At 48.5% G+C, this 22,319-nt stretch overlaps 1 protein-coding gene across 2 annotated transcripts in view; it reads right to left on the bottom strand.

Annotated features, from left to right (window-relative positions):
- DOCK2 (dedicator of cytokinesis 2) overlaps positions 1 to 15,770 on the bottom strand; it is a 401,087-nt gene extending 385,317 nt beyond the window's left edge. For both annotated transcript variants that reach the window (XM_066342684.1, XM_066342685.1), the window contains exons 1-2: positions 15,645 to 15,770; positions 392 to 475 (exon numbers count right to left, since the gene is read on the bottom strand). In XM_066342684.1, the coding sequence (XP_066198781.1) occupies positions 392 to 475; positions 15,645 to 15,687 (127 nt within the window). In that variant the 5' untranslated portion in view covers positions 15,688 to 15,770. The remainder of the gene's footprint in view (positions 1 to 391; positions 476 to 15,644) is intronic.
- Positions 15,771 to 22,319: the final 6,549 nt, after the last annotated feature.

Raw genomic sequence — 22,319 nt, 5'->3', positions numbered from 1 at the left:
GAACATTGGCCCCATATGGGGGTTGCCAAGTGGATCCCAGTGGGGCACATGCAGGAATCTGTCTCTCTATCTCCCCTCTTATCACGTAATAAATAAATAAATAAATAAATAAATAAATAAATAAATAATATATAATGATATCGATATTAATAAAGAATTATATCTAGAAGGTGTCACAGGCTGAAACCACTCAGGCAGGCCTTTGCTGCTAAGCATAAATTCCTAAAAGAACAAAGTGTTATTTTCAGTATTATTAAAATATATTTAAATAGAGTACACAAAGTTGCAGGTTCCAAGAGAGGGCTGGAGATGCTGGATATGGACTGGGGGCACTCCAACCCCATCAGCCAAGGGTCCCGGCCCCCAGGGGCCGCCTGGCTCAGGGACTCACCTCCGCAGGTCTCCTGTATCCGTACCATGTCGCCGATCTGCAGGGAGAGCTGGGGGGCTCCGTTCCCCTGGAAGTTGTATATTGCTGTGAAACGGAAGACAAGCAACCTGGTGAGCCTTCTAGATACCGAGACTCTCTGCCCCTTCCTGCCCTCCCTGCCTTCGGTTTATCTGACACCCGTACAGCCCGCACGGTCTAAACAGAACCAACCCACTGCCCACCGCCGCAGTCAGCTCCGGCCCAGCCTGGCTCCCGAAGGCCTCCACTCATTACCCAAACCTGACCTCTCCCTAGCGCAGGCCCTGCACGCCAGCCTGAATGACAGGGAGGGTGTCTGTATCACTGACTGTGGCTTGACCTCTACGGTAAGCCTGGCATGTGCTCAGCACATCTTCTTTTCTGGTCCTCACAGCAACCTCGTGAGGTCTAAACTGTGATCGCATTTTACAGATGAGGAAATGGAGGCTGTGAAAGGCCAAACCATCATCGGGCTAGGAAATGACAGGAAGGTCAGTATCTAACTTCCATATTCTCAACCGACATGATGGGCTTCTTTTTTTTTTTTCCTGAAGCTAGAAACGGGGAGAGACAGACAGACTCCCGCATGCGCCCGACCGGGATCCACCCAGCACGCCCACCAGGGGCGATGCTCTGCCCACCAGGGGGCGATGCTTTGCCCCTCCGGGAAGTCGCTCTGCCCTGACCAGAGCCACTCTAGCGTCTGGGGCAGAGGCCAAGGAGCCATCCCCAGTGCCCGGGCCATCTTTTCTCCAATGGAGCCTCGGCTGCGGGAGGGGAAGAGAGAGACAGAGAGGAAGGAGAGGTAGAGGGGTGGAGAAGCAGATGGGCGCTTCTCCTATGTGCCCTGGCCGGGAATCGAACCCGGGACCCCTCCACGCCAGGCCAACGCTCTACCACTGAGCCAACCGGCCAGGGCCATGATGGGCTTCTTGGTGCTCCCCCATTACTCCATCCTCATGACGATAGCCTAAAATGCCCGTATCTCCACTATTCAGAGTTCCACGCACATAATAATGAAAAGAGAGCTGTGGTGGGTGTACTAATATCAAACAAAATTGATTCTAAGTAAAAAAATATTACAAGAGATAAAGAAGGACATTATATGTTGGCAAAAGAGTCAATATGCCAAGAAGATATAGCAATTATAAACATATACATACTTAATAACACTAAATATTTAGAACACTAAAATATGTGAAACAAACCTTGACACAATCAAGACAAGAAAGAGACAGTTCCACCATAATAATTGAAGACATTAATACTCCATCACCAATAATGGATACAACAACTAGGCATAAAAATCAATAAGGAGAGGTCTTGATCAATACTATAAATAGCAGACCTAACAGACACGTACAGAACACTCCACCGTACAGTAGCAGAATACACATCTTCTGAAGTGCACACAAGGGACATCCTTCAGAACAGACCATCTGTTAGGCCACAAAAAAAAAAAAAAGCCTTAAGAAATTTTAAAAAGCATGAAATCATACGAAGCATCTTTTCCAACCACTAAGGAATAGAGCTAGAAATAAGTACTAGCAAGAGAACTGGAAGATTCATAAATACTTGAAAATTAAACAACATACTTTAAACAACCAATGGGCCAAAGAAGAACTCACAAGCAAAATTTGAAAACACAAAACTTGTGGATTCAGTGAAAGCAGTGATCACATCAGTGAAGAGGCCTTGGAGAAGGAACTTGATCAGGACCTTCCTCAAACACAAGCAAGAATTATTTATAATGTCACTTCACTGTGTCACAGGGAAGCATATTCCAATAGCTCTTTCATGTTGTCCTCACAACTTCTGCATGAGGGAGGTACTATCCCCGTTTTGCAGGTGAGGAAACTGAGTTTCCGAGGGTTTGAGTGGTTTACCCAAGGTTCCCCCTTGACCTGCCTGGTGGTAAATCACAAAGCGAGGACTCAACACCCCGCCCCGCCCCCCCCCCTCCCGTGCCTTGGTCATTCTCTGCACCCATCGCCTTCCCACAGGACCTGGACAGCAGGTGTCCAGGAGTTCAACAGATCCTGCTTCCTGCATCAGTCCTGCCAGTCTCTGAACTGCATTCTGGAGGGAAAAGGAGAAAACCTGCAGGCCGTTCAGTGAAAGACCTATACAAATCATCTCTTTCACCAAGGGACCAACTAGCCCCGTGGCATTCAGGTGGATGGGAAGTCTCAGTCCCCAGAGGCTGGAGCTGGGGAGTTAAGAGCCAGTGTCTCTGGAGTCAGGCAGCTGTGGCACTTGAGCCCGTTTCTGCTCTTTTCCAGCTCTGGCCTCAGGCCCACGGCACGGCGTGTGACTGTGCAGGCTCCGTCCTGCATGAGGCCACCCGGCCAAGAGAGCAGTGGAGAGTAACCTGCTTGCCCAGTCCTGTGCCTACCCGGGTACTTGGTCCACCAGGGGAGGGGTGTCATTTCATAGTCCACATAAAGACACTGTAGGGGCCAGTGGCAGCCTGCTTGAGTAGCATCTTCACCTCCCTGAGCCTCAGTTTCCCTAACTGTAGACTGGACGGGATGACAGTCCCCACTTTATGAGGTTCCCAGGGCACTCAGCTGAGAATAACACACAGCGAGCGCCTGACTCTGTGTCTGGCCATAGTAAGGGCTCCATACACGGTCACCGGTTCTCCTTCTATCAGCATGCTCAACCCTCCGAAAACTATCCATTCAGGCCTCTTTCGGAAGGTCTCCTTTAGATCTGCTGTCCTGCGGTTTGCAGCCAAAGGCACTGTGGGTCAACACAATAAAACTGATCCTTTATCCAAAAAAGAGCCTTGACCGGGCCCTCAGGGGACTCAAGGTTTCTCTTCTCCTGCATAGACACGGCCTGTGTCTTCAATCCCTCCACACCTGGCCTGGTTTCAAACCCTGTCCCCACAGAGGCTGCTGGCCATTGGACAGGCTCCAGATTGCTGATGTCCTGACTCAACAGGCTCTCCACTCCCTGCTCCCTCCAGCCACAGAGGTCCGGCTGGGGACTGAGGACTTGCCCGCCGCAGAGCCGGAAGGGGCTGCAGAGACAGCGAGGTTCCCAGCAGAAGAAAACCATCCACACACAATACGTGCTTGCTTCTGGGGCACTAGCACCCTTGGTCTGTCCATCCGATGTTAAGAGGGCGGGGCAGGGCTGCTTTGTGCCCTGTCTCCTCATTGGCTTTCCCTGGGAATCCTCCTCACTCTCTGCCCAGCTCCGTTAGGTGCAAAGGTTCCAATCAATCAGCTTGAGAAGATGCCTCGAACGGGTCTTGAATTTTGGCCTGTACTCATCTCAAGGACTCATATCTTATGGAAAGAAAAGTAACCGATGCCTCCATGTAACTTATCAATGTATTTCTCCTTGAGTACGGGCCTCAGTTCTCAATGCTCCATTTGGGCAAAAGTAGACACTACTGACAAAGGAAGTGGCTTTGCATACCAGTCCCCAGTTCTGGTAAGTTTTCTAAATGACTAACAGGAAACTTTGAACCAGAATGCCACCCTTGGCTGCAGTTTGATTGCTTATCTACGAGCCTCATTTGAGTTCCTTCTGACCAGTGTAAGAACAGGTCATCTTCTTCCCCGTCCCTGCAGGCCTGGCCGCTCTCAACTGCTGAGTGAGGGACGGCAGGGAAGAAAGAGAGGAAAAAGATACAGGGCAGAGAATAAGTAAAAACTGCCGAAATCACAACCCCAGCCGTGCCCGCCCACAGGAGACAGGAGTGTGGGGACTGGGTTCCCACAGACACCCACCCCAGCTTCCCCTTTCAAGCAGAGCCTCCAGCTGTGGAGGATACGGGTGCTTCTGCAAGGGGGATTTGACCTGTATCAAAATGCTAGACTCAGGAACCGAGGCAGCAGCTGGTTACTGACACGACTTCATCTGAGCATCGACGGAAGCTGTGTGCTAGGTGCTGTTCTGGTTACCGGGGTTACAGTGATAGAGAAGACAGACAAAATCCCTCGCATTGTTCTTGTACCAGCTCATTTTTAATCCTCACAGTAACCCTCCAAGGAATTACTCTCGATGTAACATGTGAGAAAGTCAGAGATTAAGTGGTAGAAAGTGGATTCAAACCCAGATTGGTGTCCAAAGCCCTTGCATCCCTGACTAGCCCATTGCGCTGATGTCACAACTTAGTGTGTGTGTGTGTGTGTGTGTGTGTGTGGACTTGTTCACGTTCTGTCTTCTCCGGCCTCAGTGAGGATGGAGCTCGAGTCTGCCTGTTGGCCACTGAAATTCCAGTGCCGAGAACAGTACCTGGTCCACAGTAGAAGTTCAATCAGTATTTATCGAGCTTTAATAAACAGGTACTTGCGGAACGGAAGGGATATGAACAGAAAGGCCAGGTTTCTTCTTTTGGCTCTTCCTTGAATTTCTTGAGTTTATTTCAAGAGATGCTGACCCAGCTGGGCTGCCAACTGTGACTACAGCCATCAAGTGCCCTGTGACCCTTCGAGATGGGTTCATGCCTCATCTGGGGCCCTGCCGTTGGCTGACATGTTTAAAAACAAAAGCTTCAGTGAACACAAAGTGTAAATAGAGTTTGGGCAAGTAACCATGCAAGAGAAACAAACCAATAGTGGAGAAAAAGAATGCAAAGGCCTGCAGCTCACTTCCCCAGCCCCTGAGTTGGGCTTTGGAGGGGCTCCACTCCAGGGGGAAACAGAAGCGGCTGGCAGGTCCACCCTGGATTCAAGGGCAGCGCGCTGACTGCAATGTACAAGCAGCTTGTCTAGAATCTCCGGCAAGGTGTGGACAGGCTCAGCACCCAGCAACATCCTGGCGGTGCCTTAGGGAGGGCGAGTGAGCTGACTGAGCAGGAGCTTCCGGCAGCAAGGCCCGCGCTCAGCAGCGGTGCCGGCCGGCAGGTCCGCAGGGACTGAGGCGGGAGAGGCACAGCCAGAGGAAGCTGAGGGGGCGGAGGTGTTCCTCCACCGGCCAGAGGACAGAGAAATTCCAGCCCCTGCCGAGCACTTTCTACAGACCAGACCCTACTGCAAGGGCTTTACCCAGAGGCATCTGCTTAACCCTTGCCACATTCTTGGGGTGGGAACAACTGTTATGCGCTCTATTTTACAGATGAGGAAACTGAGGTAGTGTAAGCTCAAGTGAGTGGCCCAGGTGACACAGCTAGGACAGAACCGAGCCAGGGTTTCAGTCCAGGCAGGTTAGCTCCAGAGCATACTCCCTCCACCACTGCACAACCCTGTCCCTCACTAATGGGTATGTAGTTAGCACCTGCTCTCTGCTGGGTGCTTCTTGGATCTCTATGGGATCCACAGAATAACCTCATGGGTAACATATCACTGTGCTCAGTTTTTAGTGGGCCAACGTGACGTTCCCAGCCAATAAGAGGAAAGGAGAGATTCCCAGGAGTTCTCTAAAATAGTGATGCTCAACTAGGGACAATTCTGCTTCCCAAGGGAACATCTGTCAGTGTTTAGAGGCATTCTGGTTGTCACATCCTGGAGGATGGGGGAGTGGAAGAGCTCCTACCTCCAGCTTGTAGAGGTCAGAGATCCTGCAGAGCACACAGGATAGCTCATCAGAAAGAACTATCTGGCCCCAAGTGTCAATAGAAGTAAGGTTGGTAAGTCCTACTCTAAAACCCCATGCTAGGACCCACTACCATCTTCCCTGCTCCTATAGGCGCGCGCGCGCGCACACACACACACACACACACACACACGCATGTACACACTCTCCTGCATTCACACACTCACATCCTAGAGCTGGAAGAGAGGCTCTATGCCCCCGGCCCTCAGTCCAGGGAGTGTCTGGCCCTCTGCTGGACCCTGCAGGTTACAAGGGTGGGGTGACAGGGATGGGCCCTGCTCTCCTGGAGCTTTTGGGAAAGCTAGCTGAAGAGACAAAATAAATACACAGGAACCCAGAAGCTGTCTTCCAGACAGAGGGCTAAGCTGTGGGCCACAGCGGCTGCGGGCTGTCAGGGGAGAGATCAAGAGAGGCCTCATGAAGGAAGTGAGACTGGAGGGGGAGGGCGGGGCAGGGGGAGGACAAGGGGAAGAAGTGGAGTGAGAGCCCAGGAGGTGGGTGGGGAGGGAGGACAGCAAGGGTAGGGAGCTGGGGAGAGGACATTAGCTTGACATGTGCACAGTCCCGCTGAGGGACAGCAGGGCCATCTGAATGGAGTCCCCGGATGAGAACTGTGAGGCTTGCTTCAGTGACCAACTACAGGGCCCCACGTGTTTGGAGAAGAGTTCAAGAACAGCCTACATACTGTGACACTGCTCCCAGGGAAGCTAGCTTCCTGACGGGGAACCGGGTATAGGGGTGAGGATATGCAGGCAAGATGGGCAACTCCATCCACCTGATCATTGAGGCACCAGAACATGAAAATTCTCCAGTCTCTGTCCCCTTTCCATCCTCCCACCCCCTGCCCACTCATCCATCTACTCATTTATCTATGCTATGCACCCACTCCTCCAACCCACCACCCATCCATCTATGCAGCAATCCATCCATTTACCATCCATCCACAAATCCATCCATCAATCCACAAATCTATCCATCCATCCATCCATCCATCCATCCATCCATCCATCCATCCATCCATCCACAAATCCATCCATCAATCCACAAATCCATCCATCCATCCATCCATCCACCCACCCACCCACCCACCCACCCAGCATCCAAGGAACCACTGCTCACTGAGCACCTGCTCTGTGCTAGGCAGTCTGTGCTAGAGAAGAGCAATTACATAAGATGGGGAGATGGCACGAGCCAAAGGAACCTGAAGCAAGAGGTGCACCAATCCCCAGTTGTGACATGGGGACAATAGCAGTGTTCTCTGCTGCCTCGGGCAAAAAGAAGAAATTCCTACTGGACTAGAAGCTTCCTGGGGGCAGAGCCTGTGCCCTTTTTAAACACCGGGCCCCAAGACCCAGCTCAGGACCATCACTTAACATGGGCTTACTGAACTCAATTGATCCGAATAGACTATGAAAATAGTTTTCTTATTCTTGACAGCGCCTAGCTCCACCCCTGACTCCTAGCCTTCTTTCACACCCCCATCCAATTCATGATAAAAACTCCATTTGCTCCACCCACAACACAGGCACCCCGAATCTCCGCACACCTCTCTTCCGCCGCACCCCCAGATGTAAGCCACCACCAACTCTGGCCTGGTTACTGCGGTAGCCACCTTGCTGGCCTCCTTGCTTCCACATTTCATTCCCTTCTGCCTAGTCACCGTAAAACCGCTGGAATAATTCTCCAAAGCAAGATAGAACATTCTACAGTCCCACTCACAACCCTAACACGCCCCACCCCTTGCATTCAGAGTGAAAAGCCAGTCGTAACAATGTGTACCAGGTCCTACTGAGTCCCACCTCCCCTTGGAGAGCCCGTGTCCTGTTATTCTGCCCCGTGCTTGCTTACTGTCCACCGGCCACACAGCCCCCACACCTCAGAGAGGCTCCCTCCCCAGGACCCTGTACTCTGTCTGGACACTCCTCCTGCCCCCACCAGTGGGGTGAGCGGCAATACCCCAGTTTCCAGGCTGACCCTCGGGGATCAGCTGGCACCAGATATGCTCTCCTCTTCCATGGCCCCACATGCCAGTCACGATGTCTCATGCCTGGCGTTGCCACCACTTAATCCGGTCCCTCAAATGCCTGCTCAGCATCCTCTCTGTTCAGATCCTGTGTTGGATCCTGAGGCATGTGTGCAAGTCACAATTTCCACGTCATTCAGGCTCTGACCCAGGGGACCACGTGCTGTCGGGGGAACTCTGGGGGGCCTGGAGCAACGTCTGGAGAGGGGTTCTGGGAAAGTGCCCACATCCTTAGTCATATCCCCCTGCCTCCCCGGCTTCAGTGACTGAGGCTTTCAACAATGTAGAAGCTGCCAGCGTCCTGGCGGGGTCAGAAGGGCAAGGGATGACTTTCTCCAAGGAGAACTGAAAACTGAGTAAGGGTGAAGATGCTCACACCCACAGCCCGACTGCTTTTCGACTCACACCAATGAAAGGAACTGGGAAGAGAGGAGAAATGTCCCCTCTTCGAAGGGACATTTTTTTTTTTTTTTTGGAGGGGGGGATTTGTATTTTTCTGAAGCTGGAAATGGGGAGAGACAGTCAGACAGACCCCCGCATGCGCCCAACCGGGGCAGAGGCCAAGGAGCCATCCCCAGTGCCCGGGCCATCTTTGCTCCAATGGAGCCTTGGCTGCAAGAGGGGAAGAGAGAGACAGAGAGGAAGGAGGGGGGGGTGGAGAAGCAAATGGGCACTTCTCCTATGTGCCCTGGCCGGGAATCGAACCCGGGTCCCCCGCACGCCAGACCGACGCTCTACCGCTGAGCCAACCGGCCAGGGCCCGAAGGGACATTTGTGATGTCTCTCCCCACCTCCCTCTGGAGCTGGATGGCGATAAACATGATCACTCCCAATTTGCCGAACATTTGCCGCAAAACACAGACCGGGGCACCCACGTGTCAATGAACTATCACATTAAAGGCCCGTAAGCTTTTTTTTAAAACATCACATAAAACGAAAAACAGAAAGAAGTCCAAAGATCCAGAAGTTAGCAGAATATTATGGTGGCTACACTGCCTGTCTCAAAATGTAGCAGCAACAGAAGGATGCTGATCTCAGGAGGACGCGGGGTTTAGCAAACACAGTCTGTCAAGGCGCATTCAAACAGAAAACATTATGGTTGGGAGCTAGATGCCCACTGACTAATGAGACTCCCATGAGCCCCGGGATTAGGACAATCTCCTTATGTGGACTCAAACAGCCAGCCCAGCCGGCACACCTAAACAATCTCAAGCTGCTGAAGCATAGGAAAGTCGGAGGCCCCGGGCGCCTGAGAATTTGGTGGTGGGAGGGAATTAGAATTTCTAACCCATGTGTTTTTGTGGCACCGAACGAAATTCTGAGACCAATCCAAAGACGCGGTCGGCCTCCATGGCAAAGGTGCAGATGCTAAGATAAACCTTTCCTGTGGGGCTCTTTCCCACACCGCTCCTCGGAGGCCCTGCCAGACCCTCTATTTAAGACCCCTTCCTTCAATATTTTCATTCATGGGACAGTGTTCCTTTATTACAAGGACGCATACCATCATTTGTAATAATATGACTATTGAATTGTCCATGTTCTTTTCTGTCTTCCCTACAGACTATAAGCTCCAAAGGGTAGGAACCATTTGGACCTGATTCTAGTAATTTCTCAGTGTCTAGCACATGGGAAACATCCAGCAAATATTTAAGAAACAAATGAAGAAAGAACGAGTGAAGGAGTGAAGAAGTTAGTGAGTACATGATGCTCTCTATCCCTCTTCCTTAAAAGTCGCCCTTGGCGACAAGAGCCATAGGGACTGGTCCCCTCCCTGGTAGGGTCCGGCCCTGATGTGTTTGGGACGCATGATCCACTCGTGCCCCCCCCCCTCAAAGAACTGAAAGTCATGCAGAGTCGGGACCCGTGGCATGCTGGGGCCAACATGATGGTGTTATTAGAGTATCAAAATTCAGAAGGAGTGAAAGAATTGGGAGTTGATGAGGAGAGAAAGGAAAAGGAAGCTGATGTGTTCAGAGAACACGGGAGGCCATGGAAAGAAAGGCTGAGGTGTCCAGGACTCCTCAGTTCGGGCCCTTCTGGAGGCCTGTCAGGCTGCCTGGATTTCTGTTTGATTTTCCCTAACCCTTAAAATACAGCATTTCCCCTCCTACATACACATACACATGCATACACACGCGTACACACATGTACACACATACACACATATGCACATACACATACGTACACACATACACGTACACACATACACATACATATACACATGTACACATACACACACATATATACATACACACACACACCTACCACACACCTTTTTGTCAAATGACTTTCAGTGGAGCCCTGGCCGGTTGGCTCAGTGGTAGAGCATCAGCCAGGCGTGCAGGGGTCCCGGGTTTGATTCCCGGCCAGGGCACACAGGAGAAGCGCCCATCTGCTTCTCCACCCCTCCCCCTCTCCTTCCTCTCTGTCTCTCTCTCCCCTCCTGCAGCGAGGCTCCATTGGAGCAAAGATGGCCCGGGCGCTGGGGATGGCTCCTTGGCCTCTGCCCCAGGCGCTAGAGTGGCTCTGGTCGCGACAGAGCGATGCCCTGGAGGGGCAGAGCATCGCCCCCGGTGGGCAGAGCGTCACCCCCTAGTGGGCGTGCCAGGTGTATCCCAGTTGGGCACATGCGGGAGTCTGTCTGACTGTCTCTCCCCGTTTCCAGCTTCGGAAAAATACAAAAACAAACAAACAAACAAAAAACGTATGTTCCACCATAAAAATGAAAATAAAAAAAATGACTTTCCGTGGATTTTGTGTCTTGTAATAAGAGCCTGCGCTGCAGGGGACGTGAGCACCCACTGCCCACTCCACAGCTGTCCATCTTGGCGTGGATTAGCTCTGTCCAGGGTCCTGGGCTGCAACCGCATCAGCCGTGTCCCTGGACCAGTCTCAGATTCATCCATGTTCCCCGAACAAACTGTGGGAAAGACCCTTGTCTGCTTTCCTATCGTCCCCAGTCTCCTTCTTCCCCTCCTTCCTCAGGAATGGCACTCCTAATTTTCAGCTGGGTGTTTGTCTGTCTACATTACAAACTATATTTTCTAGCTTCCCTTGCAGCTAGGTTTAGTCATGGATGAGGTTTGAGCTAACAGGATATAAGAGCAAGTGTCGAGTGCGTCTTTGGGCAACTGCCCTTAAGGAGAATGGTCATGGCCTTCTTGTTCCTCTCACCCTTCCTGCTGGCTGGACAGTGACCCGGATGGCGGAACCTTAAGCAGCCAGCTGGCTTCAGAAAGCAGAAACCTCACGCCAGGTAAGAAGTACAGGAGACAGATTGAGCTTCCCGACCACCTCTCCATGGACCATTTATTCCTAGGCTTTCTATGAGGAAGAAATAAACTTCTCGCTTGGTTAAAACCACTATTTTAGAGGCTTTCTGTCACCCAGAGTCACACTTAATTCTAACTGATCCTGTCACTTACTCTACTTCTTCCTTCCCCTCCCCACCCCATCTCTCTTCCAGAGAGAAAACTCGCATCACTGACCAGAGTCTCGGGCAGAGGGGATTAAGATAGCCAAGTCCAAAAGGAGATGTTAACTATACGCGGACTCCCACAGGACTGACTAACCGGGCAGACAGTAGAAAGGTGAACTGTCACCCACTTCTGCTCTTCTGCTATCTCCCTGCCGCTCTCCCCATTAATTATATTAACCTCTTAGAGGTGACGACCTGCTCAAAAAATCCGCGTGGCTCACAGAATGAAGTTCAAATGTCTGTGCTTGGCACTCTAAGCCCTTCACAGTCTGGCTGAAATCGACATCTCCAACGGCTCTTTTTCACTCCCAACATCCTCTAAAACTGCAGTCAACTATTTGTTGTTGAACCGAAATACCACACACATCCCAACCTCCTGTCTTTGTCTGTGATGTTCTTCCCTTACTTTCCCTCCTAGTGTGGTGCAAAGGGCCTGAGGTCTGCAGCCAACCGAATTGAAGACCCAGCCCAAGTACTTCCACGTTAGGTGAACCCTGGGCCTTGATTTCTTTATCTGTAAAATAAAAGTAACACCACAGTGCCTTACAAGAGATGTTCTGAAGACCTTAAGCAAAGCTACTGCACAAGAATAGGCCTTGTAAAATATCAACTCCTACGCTCTCATCAGGCCCGACTCTCCTGAACTTGGCAGGAGGGGTCATTACCCTGCATCTCTCTTGGCTCCGCAACTATTTGGTAACCTCCTTTCCCTCGGCTACTACTTTTCACAGAGCAGCCAAATTAGTAAGTGCTTTCGTACATTCAACCTTCACAACAATCCCACGAGACCCATATCATCATCATTACCTCCATTTCATAGATGAGAAAACAGGCCTAGATTCGAACTCATGTCTGACTTCATAGTCCAAGCTTCCAACGGTACACACACATCTCTTAAAGGGCGGAGGCTGGACCTTTTCTTACTCTTAGCCACACTGTCCTGCCGTGGAAACTCCTACCCCACTTCTACCTGAGGGTCTCCCTGGAATGCTAACGGATCACGTTAACGCTCCATCAGAAAGGAAAAGTAACGTACCAGGAATCTACATGAGGGTCACCCTGGCTGCACACCAGACAGCCATGTGAGCTTGAAGCCAAATGGTTCTACTGATGAGGCAGCCTCCTGTAAAGCCCGCCTCCCCGGCTATCGACACCAGCAGCCCTCATCCGTTAGGCCAGCGGGAGGGTGGCCATATTCCATTCCTGCTGAAGAGGAAACCCCGTGGGAAAGCAAAGCTCAGGCTCTCCTCGTGTTAGGCTGGGACCCCAGAGATATTCCGAGAACCCCCTACTCCTTCCCAGGGCTCTACGTCTCTGTCCTCCTCTACGCCACCATATTCATTCTCTCCAATGCTCTGCATAAAAGAACAGTTTGAAACAGAAAAGTATTAATACTTAGGTTTACAATGAGAAAATTAGAGCACAGACAGGTCTGCAAATACTGATGGTGTCAGAACTCGAACCCAGACCCTGACTCTCAGGGCTCTGTTCTTCCTGTTGGATGACTCCAGTCTCCTGTCTCATCATAACCCAAGCCTTTCCTTTCCTTCCATCTACCCAGAGACTGCAGATGAGGACTGAAGGTTACTCTCCTTAGTTCTGACATTTATCTGCAGAGAAAAGAGATCCCTTTGATGAGTAGGCAACTAGCAAGTACTCTCTGGCTCCCTAGAGGGTCTAGACCTTCTGACTCCTCATAAAATAGAGTTTTCATAAGTAGGCATGGAAAATGTCTATATCATCTGATCAAGAAGCCTCTAGGTCTGGGGCCTAACAGGGTTTCCAGGCCCCAAGCAGATAGGTGGGATTTCCTCTGTAAGGGAGGGTGAGATTCTATTTGACCCTTTAGCCCAGTGGTCCCCAACCCCTGGGCCGTGGACCGGTACTGGTCCATGGGCCATTTGGTACTGGTCCACAGAAAAAGAATAAATAACTTACATTATTTTTGTTTTATTTATATTTAAGTCTGAACAATGTTTTATTTTTTAAAAATGACCAGATTCCCTCTGTTACATCTGTCTAAGACTCACTCTTGATGCTTGTCTCCTAAGTTTGACAATTATATTTAAAAATACCACAGTTTTTATGCCGGTCGCATAATTTTATTTTGTGCATTTATCCATCCCACCCTAAAGGCCGGTCCGTGAAAATATTTTCTGACATTAAACCGGTCCGTGGCCCAAAAAAGGTTGGGGACCACTGCTTTAGCCCATCCCATCCTGTGATGTGATGTCCTCAAATGGGCCCCCATGCAGAGGACAACGTCTAAAAATAACATTTCATAACATCTCGTGAGGCTTGCTTTATGCAGTTGTTGTTCCTGGGACTTGATGCGAATTAACTAACACATTTAGTCCTCCCATACCCCTGAGAAACAGATGCTATTATTATCCCCATTATACAGACAAGGAAACTGAGGCCTGGAAAGAGTAAGCAGCTTGTCTAGGTCACACAATTGGGGAGTATTGAAGGCTAGAGTCCAGGAACAAGCAATGCGGCATCAGAGCCCATGACCTTCACCCCACAGCACAGAGTCTACATAGTAGGAACGCACTACAGCCCTTGGGACAGAGGGTGGGAACCACCACACTCAATCCCCCCATAAGCTGCCCTCATTACCCTGGACCACCCATACTGTCCCATGTCGGCCACCCAGGCACCTTTTCTCTCCATCTGGCCTCCCTCCACACTGGGTTTCCTCACAGATCTGTTCATGTCTCTCCCGTACTCTCTATGGCTCCCTCTTGCTCACCTGGGAAAAATCTCAGCTTCTTAGCCTGGCATTCAGAGCCTTCCAAAATATAACTGTGACTTGGTGTGGGCATACTCATTCCCTTCAATGCATCCTCCCACCCCCCAAGGCTGAAAGAGCAACTTCTTTTCTCCCCTGGATACATTCACCCTTCATGTCCAGCTTTCGCGTCCTAAACCACATCAGTCACGCCAACTACCACGGCCTGCCCATTTAATAGTTCCCATCATCCCCTGAGAAGAGTTTCAGCCCGATACTCCCAGAGTTAGAGAAGCTGTGAAGTTAAAGGATCCTTACTGAATCTAGTTCTAACTTTCCATTTGACAGATGGAGAAATTGAGCCCCCTTGAGGGTTTGGGTTATTGTTTATTCTCTGGATGGAGACTATCTTAAAACAGCAACTAGCATCCAGGAAATAAATGGATCAATGTTGAGTTCTCCAAGGCAGTATTTCTCCAACAGTGGCCTTGGGGCCCCCTGCATCAGGTCACTTTGGGCACTTGGGTCCTCCGGTGTCTGACCTGCTCAACCCTCGTCTCTGGGGAGGGTGTTGGTATCTGCCTGCGTAGCAAGTCAGCCATAGAGCAGTTTTTAAATTCACACTTAAGTTTGAAACCACAGTGAGTCTATGGGGATTGCATCACAGGTGCCACTTAGAATGAGTCGCAGTACCTGAAGCCTCCCTTCCCCCAGCCACCACTTCCGCCCATGAGCTAGTGTATGAGCTGGCCGCAGAGGCCTCTGGGAGCTTAGATGGCTGAAGCTGATGAGGCTGGCTCCCTGGACATCCCCAGGTAACCTGGTAGGAGCCTCTCTTCCCAGAGACTCTCTAGGGCTGAGAGAAGGATCCCCGCCCTCCAGCCCCAAGCCCCAAGCCTACACAACCCTCTGGACCAACACTCAGCCAAATCAGGGGTCATATGACCCAGGAGGACCAGGCAAGAGAAGCAGGCAGATGGGTGTCCCTTTGGACGGAGGTGGAGGGAAGCACCCTGGGGCAGGCAAGGGCAGGCCAGGGAAGAGTAGTGCTCTCTTTATAAGGGCAAGTCTCCAGACGGAGCGTGGGACGGAGCCCACTCCTTGGAACCCGGTGTCTGGCACAGAGAGCCAAGCTGACGAGCGCTAGGCTGGACCCCATCTGGGAGGGAAATGCATAAGACTTTGGGAGAGAGGATGGTCTGCAGCGGGAGAGAGAGGGTGCAGACTGGGCGCAGCCCGCTGGGAGGGGTGCCCACCTTCCTCGCCCCCTGCCTCTTCTTCCCCGCCCATCTGGTTCCCAGCGCGGCAGACTGCGGGAGCCTCTGCGCGCGCCCTCGGACCTTGAGTCAGCGCGCCCTGCCGCCCGGAGCTGCAAGCTCCCGCAGTTTCTGCGTGTGGTTGTCCGGCCACCTGCCCATCTCCCAGCGGCGGACACCAAGCCCGCACCTACCCACGCCTTGCCGCTCCTTGTCAGTTTTGCGCCAGGGAGTCATGGCTGGGCCGGGGGGCCTGCGGGCCCCTCACGTCGTCCTGCGGGGAAGCAGCCAGGGGGTGGCAAGGCGCACTGCCGGGCCCCACTTCCTTCCTCTTTTCAAACTCTCAGGGCCCGCCCTCCCCTCCTCCCTGGGGCGCCCCGCGCCTCCTCCTCCCTCCTGATGAGCAGGGGCACATCTGAAGGCTAATGGCTAGGCCAGAGACCCCCCCCCCACGCCCCGTGAAAAGCTGGGGCCACCCTGGCTACCACCGCAAATGCAGGAAGTTCCCGGATAACTGGGTTTAGTGATTGAACAGAACTCCCTCCCACCCCCAACACAAGCGTTGCCGTCAGATGTGGGGCTCAAATCCACGTGTCTTATCAGTGTGCAACCAGGACGAATGACTTCATTTTTCTAAACTTGAGTTTTCTTGTCTGTGAAACAGGATTACTAGTACCTACTTCATGAGATTATTGTGAAGATCAGAGAAGACAGTGCATGCAGCAGGTGATGTGGAAGAGTTAAACATCCAGTGGAGGAGAGGTCATTTGTGGTTTTCTCTTTTCTTTTATCAGACCCATTTGGACATCTGATAAAAAGCTCAAGAACCTCTTCTCTGAAAATACACTAGCACAGGGTTTACCAATAGTGCCAAGAGGTCAGGGGTACTCTGACAGCCAGTAACAGTGACCCCAGGGAAAGAGGTCTATGGTTAGGCGTATGGAGGCATTTCTTGAGTGGGGAAACCTTCATTTTTGCTCTGGGAACAGATTCTATCAAGAAACAACAACGACAACAAACCATAGCCTTGATTTACAGTGATAAAATGGAATTCAAGTTTTCTTGAATTCTCTTTCTTTATTCATAATTCTCACTACCCCTTTTCTGTCTTACACTAGAGAGTCAATAAGATGGATTAGGCAATATCACAGCTGACAGGCAGCTGTGGCAAAATATTCATTTAATTTTTTTTTATTTTTATTTTTTGTATTTTTCTGAAGCTGGAAACGGGGAGAGACAGTCAGACAGACTCCCGCATGCGCCCTACCGGGATCCACCCGGCACGCCCACCAGGGGGCGACGCTCTGCCCACCAGGAGGCGATGCTCTGCCCCTCCAGGGCGTCGCTCTGTTGCTACCAGAGCCACTCCAGCGCCTGGGGCAGAGGCCAAGGAGCCATCCTCAGCGCCAGGGCCATCCTTGCTCCAATGGAGCCTCGCTGCGGGAGGGGAAGAGAGAGACAGAGAGGTAGGAGAGGGGGAGGGGTGGAGAAGCAGACGGGCGCCTCTCCTGTGTTCCCTGGCCGGGAATCGAACCCGGGACTTCTGCATGCCAGGCTGACGCTCTACCACTGAGCCAACCGGCCACGGCTCATTTAATTTTTTTAAAGTTATTTCCTTTACAGTTTTTTTTAGCAGCACAAATTGGGAAGTAGTGTTTATAGTGAGCAGCTGAATCAGTCAGGATCGCACCAGAAAAACAGAAATATATATATGTACACATATATGGAGAGAGGTGTGTATATGGGGGGAGAAAGAGCTAATACAAGTCATTGGCTTCTGTGAACAGGGGGACTGGCTGGGCAAGTTCAAAATCCATAGCACAGGCCAATAGGAAGAAGTCTGGAAATTCTCAGATGGAAGCTGAAACTGCTGTCCACAGACATAACTTCTTTGTCAAGGGAAGCTAGGTAATGACTTCCAACTAACTGACTGGCTCAGGGCTACTCAGATTATTGAGGATAATCTCCTTCACTTAAATTCAGCTGCTTGTTGATGTTAATTGTATCTGCAAAACACTGCCGAAGCAACACCAGCCTTGGTGTTTGATTGAATAATTGGGGTCTGTCGTCACACAAAGCTGACTCATAAAACTAACCATCACAGCAGTATTACAAACTGGACTATATGACAAAGATTGGTGAACGTTTTCTATAAAAGATCAGATAGTAGATGTGTCAGCCTTTGCCGGCCAAGAGGCATCATTAAGGATATTATGTAGCTACTTACATAACAAAAGAGAAATTAAGTTTCCAAAATTTTTATGGATAAAATCCAAAATTTCATATTAATAATTGAGTATATTATTTTGTGATATTGATCTAGTAATAGGAAAAAAAATTTTTTTGAGGTCACATTTCATTTCAATGAAGTTCAAAGTTAGTGTTCCTTTTCATCAAAACTGACTGCAAATGTTCATCTGTTAATGCCAATCTTTAATGAAAATTTACATGTTGATGGTCCATCTTTGACGTCTTTTCCCACAGATAGTATGTAATGAAGAATTAACTTTGTGTTTGGCCTTAGCTACTGGGAAGTGATTTCAAGGCACTGTAATGTTAGGGTTTGCCTGGGAAACTTGAGCCACACTGGACACTCTAAAAATACAATTTAGGGCCGGGGCTGACTATATCAGAAAGACCAATGGTGTGATATATATAAATGTAAGCATTGGGCCGCACATTATTAGTTGGCCTGGAGGTTAAGATGATCAATCATGTTGGCAATCAATCAATCATAATTCGGGATAGACTTTTGACACCAACGTTTTGTTGGCTTTCCTGATTAGCAGTACTCCAGACATATTCTCACACATCCACGTTGGGACAGTAGTACATCCTGACCGCATGTGGAGAGGACAACAGAAATGCCGAGCACTTCCCTGGACTCTGTTCCATGCACTTCGTCCCTCAGCTCAATTAAATCTGTATCCTTTCTCAGTACAAATGAGAGCTGAGCTTTCAGTGAGTTCTGGGAGTCCTTCTAGTGAATCACTGGATCTGAAGGTGGTTTTACACTCCCCCAAACTTGCAGTCCGTGTCAGAAGTGAAGATAGTCTTCTGTTGACTGCATGCCCTCTAAACTTTAAAGCTGGCTAACTTTAACAGCTGACTAAAGCTCTCAGAGGTAGTGCCAAAGACTGATATCAATCCACGAGCACAAGGTTTTGTTAAGCATTTTCATTGTTGGGAAGGCATGTATAGAATTCTGTTAAATCTCCTCTTGATGTTTGCCTTTGAGCATGTCATTATATTGCAGATTAACCACTTCCAGTTGAGGGTTAGATGGAAGCTCCTTGATTGCACAGTTCAATAGGTTTTGAAATTCAAATATGTCACTTGCTCTTGCAGTGAGGTCTGAAAACCACTGCTGGAACTGACTGTTTGAGCATGGAAAATGTGCTCAATGAAAATCTACATAGATATGAAGGTCTTAACTTTTTGTTTTAATTTCTGACAACACAAGAAGTTTTTAAAGCAGCTTGATATTATTGGTTTAAATATTAATTGTCATCAAAATTACTTTAGCACAGGATTCTGCATTTAGCTTTTTGTTTTGTTTTGTAATTTTGGTCGAATCCATTAAGAAATATTATGAAGCGTTCAGCAAATGATAATTTCCAAAGTTACCCAGTGTTCAATAATAGTGGTTGAAGGCTATTCTGGTTAAGAAAAATTTCAATCTCAACTCTGAACTCAAAAAGTCACAAATGGACTAATTCCTGTTAAATCAGCTGCTATGCAGTTGGTAGAGCAAAACCGACAATGGTTAAGTTCAGAAGAGCTAATGCAATTCATCTTTGGCACAATTGGTATAATAATACATAATAGGTTAAAATATTTTCCACAAAATACCATCTGATAAATAATACAATAAGTTAGTATAGGGTTTAAACACTTTATATTTTCACAAGCTTTCTAAATTAGTCCAAAAAGCCTTTTCTACTCCACACATGTATTGACTATCAACAGTTATAACACATCTTAGCAGATTCCACTTCAGGTTGTACTGAATTAGTGAATCCTCATTTTCTTTGAAAATATTTTTGCTCATTGTTTTGTCGCATGAACAACTCTTAGAAGCTAATTCTTAATTCACTTCAAGGTCAGAATTGACTTGTCGAATAAACAACTGAGCTGTATCGATCACATCAGTCAACTTATCAAAAGTCAAAAACCACTAGAAATCACTTGCCTTGTTTTTAAATTGATTATTGATGTTGCTCCCAATGTCTTAAACTCTTCAATAAAACCCTGTCACCCAATAGCTAATAGCCTTAAATTACTTTATTTTCTCTGGACACATTTCATCTGTTATTACAGTCAACATAATTTAATTAATCCACCATCAATAAATGTCTTTCCTTATGTGGTTTACAAATGAGCAGCTTGGAGATTTTCTTCGGTTACAGTGTTATTTTCACTATTTATTTTTATAAAGAAATCAAGCTGTGATAAGATGTTTTGTTTTAAATGTGCTAGTTTTTCTGGTCACAACTTTGTTGCAGATGGGAATATTGTGATGGGTGCTTACTCTGTTGTACTGTGGGTTTTTGTTTGTTTGTTTTTTACAGAGACAGAAAAAGAGTCAGAGAGAGGGACAGACGGGCAGGAATGGAGAGAGATAAGAAGCATCAATCATCAGTTTTTCGTTGCAACACCTTAGTTGTTCATTGATTGCTTTCTCATATGTGCCTTGACTGTGGGCCTTCAGCAGACTGAGTAACCTCTTGCTCAAGCCAGCGACCTTGGGTCCAAGCTGGTGAGCTTTTTGCTCAAACCAGATGAGCTCGTGCTCAAACTGGTGACCTCGGGGTCTCGAACCTGGGTCCTCTGCATCCCAGTCCAACACTCTATCCACTGCGCCACCACCCGGTCAGGCTGTACTGTGTTCTTTTAACACAGTTGTAGTATCATGGCAAAATAAACACAATGCATTCCTATCTAATTCAATAACAAAATAATCCATATTCCACTACACTTTAAAAGCATGATATTTGGATTCCACTATATAGTCTTCTGTTTTGTTTTGACATTATGGCTATTGCACAGGAAATTAAAACTAAATGTTGCTGTACAACATTTTCAATGGCACGTGAAACACTGTGGCATTATGATGACAACCCTGAGATTTACAGGTGGCTGGACAGCACAGCAAGGCAGTAAGAGAACCCTACAAAGTCCCTGTTGCAAATAGTCAGCTCTGTCATTGTGGTCTGAAAGCAGCAGCTCTAGATGATATGTAAATGAATGAACAGGGTTGTATTCTAGTAAAACTTTATTCATTTATGGATGATGGAACTTGCATTTCATAATTTTCATATATCATGAAATATTCTTATTTTCATTACTTTTCAACTCTTTAAAAATGTTAGAACTATTTTTAGTTCGTGACTCATACAAAAACAACTGGAGAGTCAGATTTGGCGGATGAACCGTAGCTCGTCATCCCTCACTATGCACAATCCTATTGTCTTTATAAACCCATGGCAACCGAAGGGATGCTCGCTTTTTCATCTTAGTTTCTGACATGCACACAGATAAATTCACGTCAACAGTGTGGTAAATAAAGTGCTTGGTGGGGAGCCAAGGGTGGGTGGTAATCCAGAAGGTATTTAAGGTTGAAACTTAAAGAACACTAAAGATTTCCCCCTCATTCAGCTTGTAACACAATCTAAAATAGGAATGCCTTAAAAATAATGTTAAACAAACATATTATTCAACATATTGAGTTGAAAAATTGCATAGTCAAGGGAGATGAAATTTAGAAAGTTATTTTGACTGAAGGTTAATTAACTTTCTTTTTTTTTTTTTTGGTATTTTTATGAAGTTAGAAGCAGGAAGGCAGTCAGACTCCCGCATGTGCCCATCCAGGATCCACCTGGCATGCCCACCAGGGGGCGATGCTCTGCCCATCTAGGGCATTGTTCCATTGCGGCCAGAGCCATTCTAGCGCCTGAGGCAGAGGCCATAGAGCCATCCTCAGTGCCCAGACCAACGTTGCTCCAATGGAGCCTTGGCTGCGGGAGGGGAAGAGAGAGACAGAGAGGAAGGAGAGGGGGAGGGGTGGAGAAGCAGATGGGCACTTCTCCTGTGTGCCCTGACCAGAAATCAAACCTGGGACTTCCACACACTGGGCCGATGTTCTACCACTGAGCCAACTAGCCAGGACCTAATTAACTTCTTAATAGAGTGGTTTTTAATATGAAAATCTTTAAACATCATACTGATTAGGATATGGCTTTTATATTTCTGAAATACAAGCTTTTTATTATAGTTAATGATTTTACGGCATCATGAAAAATTTTGGCAGGAGAGATTAATGGTCAAACATAAAAATCTGACTAAAATCACTTAAAGAATTTACAGTGATCTTGTTCACTCAGTTTTATTGAACACCATCTATCAGACACCGAGCTACTGGGTAGTGTACTATTGACGACTCTACTTTTACATAGACTCTGATTGGTGACCATGGGAGTATGGACTTCTCCGGCCAACGCCTCTCCTCAGGTCCAGACCCATGTGGCCAGCCACCTCCAACCCCCCCTTCCCACCCCACACTGACGTCTCCATTTCCATAACCAAGCTCATCACCATAGCCACGCCCCAGCCCAGCCCTCTTCTGACTGTCTTCTATCCTCTGCAACAGGTGCAGTGACCGGACTCTGTGCTCCAAGCCAAGTGCCACCATCCACACTCTATCACTTAGCTTAGCTGTGTAGTTTAGAGCCAACTATTTAACCCTTCTAAGCCTCAGTTTCCTGAAGAATAAAAATTGTTAACATTTATGGAGCACTTACTGCATACCAGTCTCTCTGATTTAACACTTTACATGCCTTGTGTCGTTTAATCCTCAAATCAGCCCTTTC

The sequence above is a fragment of the Saccopteryx leptura genome, chromosome 6 (assembly GCF_036850995.1).
Source record: "Saccopteryx leptura isolate mSacLep1 chromosome 6, mSacLep1_pri_phased_curated, whole genome shotgun sequence".
In the NCBI taxonomy this organism is placed as follows: domain Eukaryota; kingdom Metazoa; phylum Chordata; class Mammalia; order Chiroptera; family Emballonuridae; genus Saccopteryx; species Saccopteryx leptura.
The sequence above is the reverse complement of the archived record's forward strand: the minus strand, read 5'-3'. Positions and strand labels throughout refer to the sequence as shown.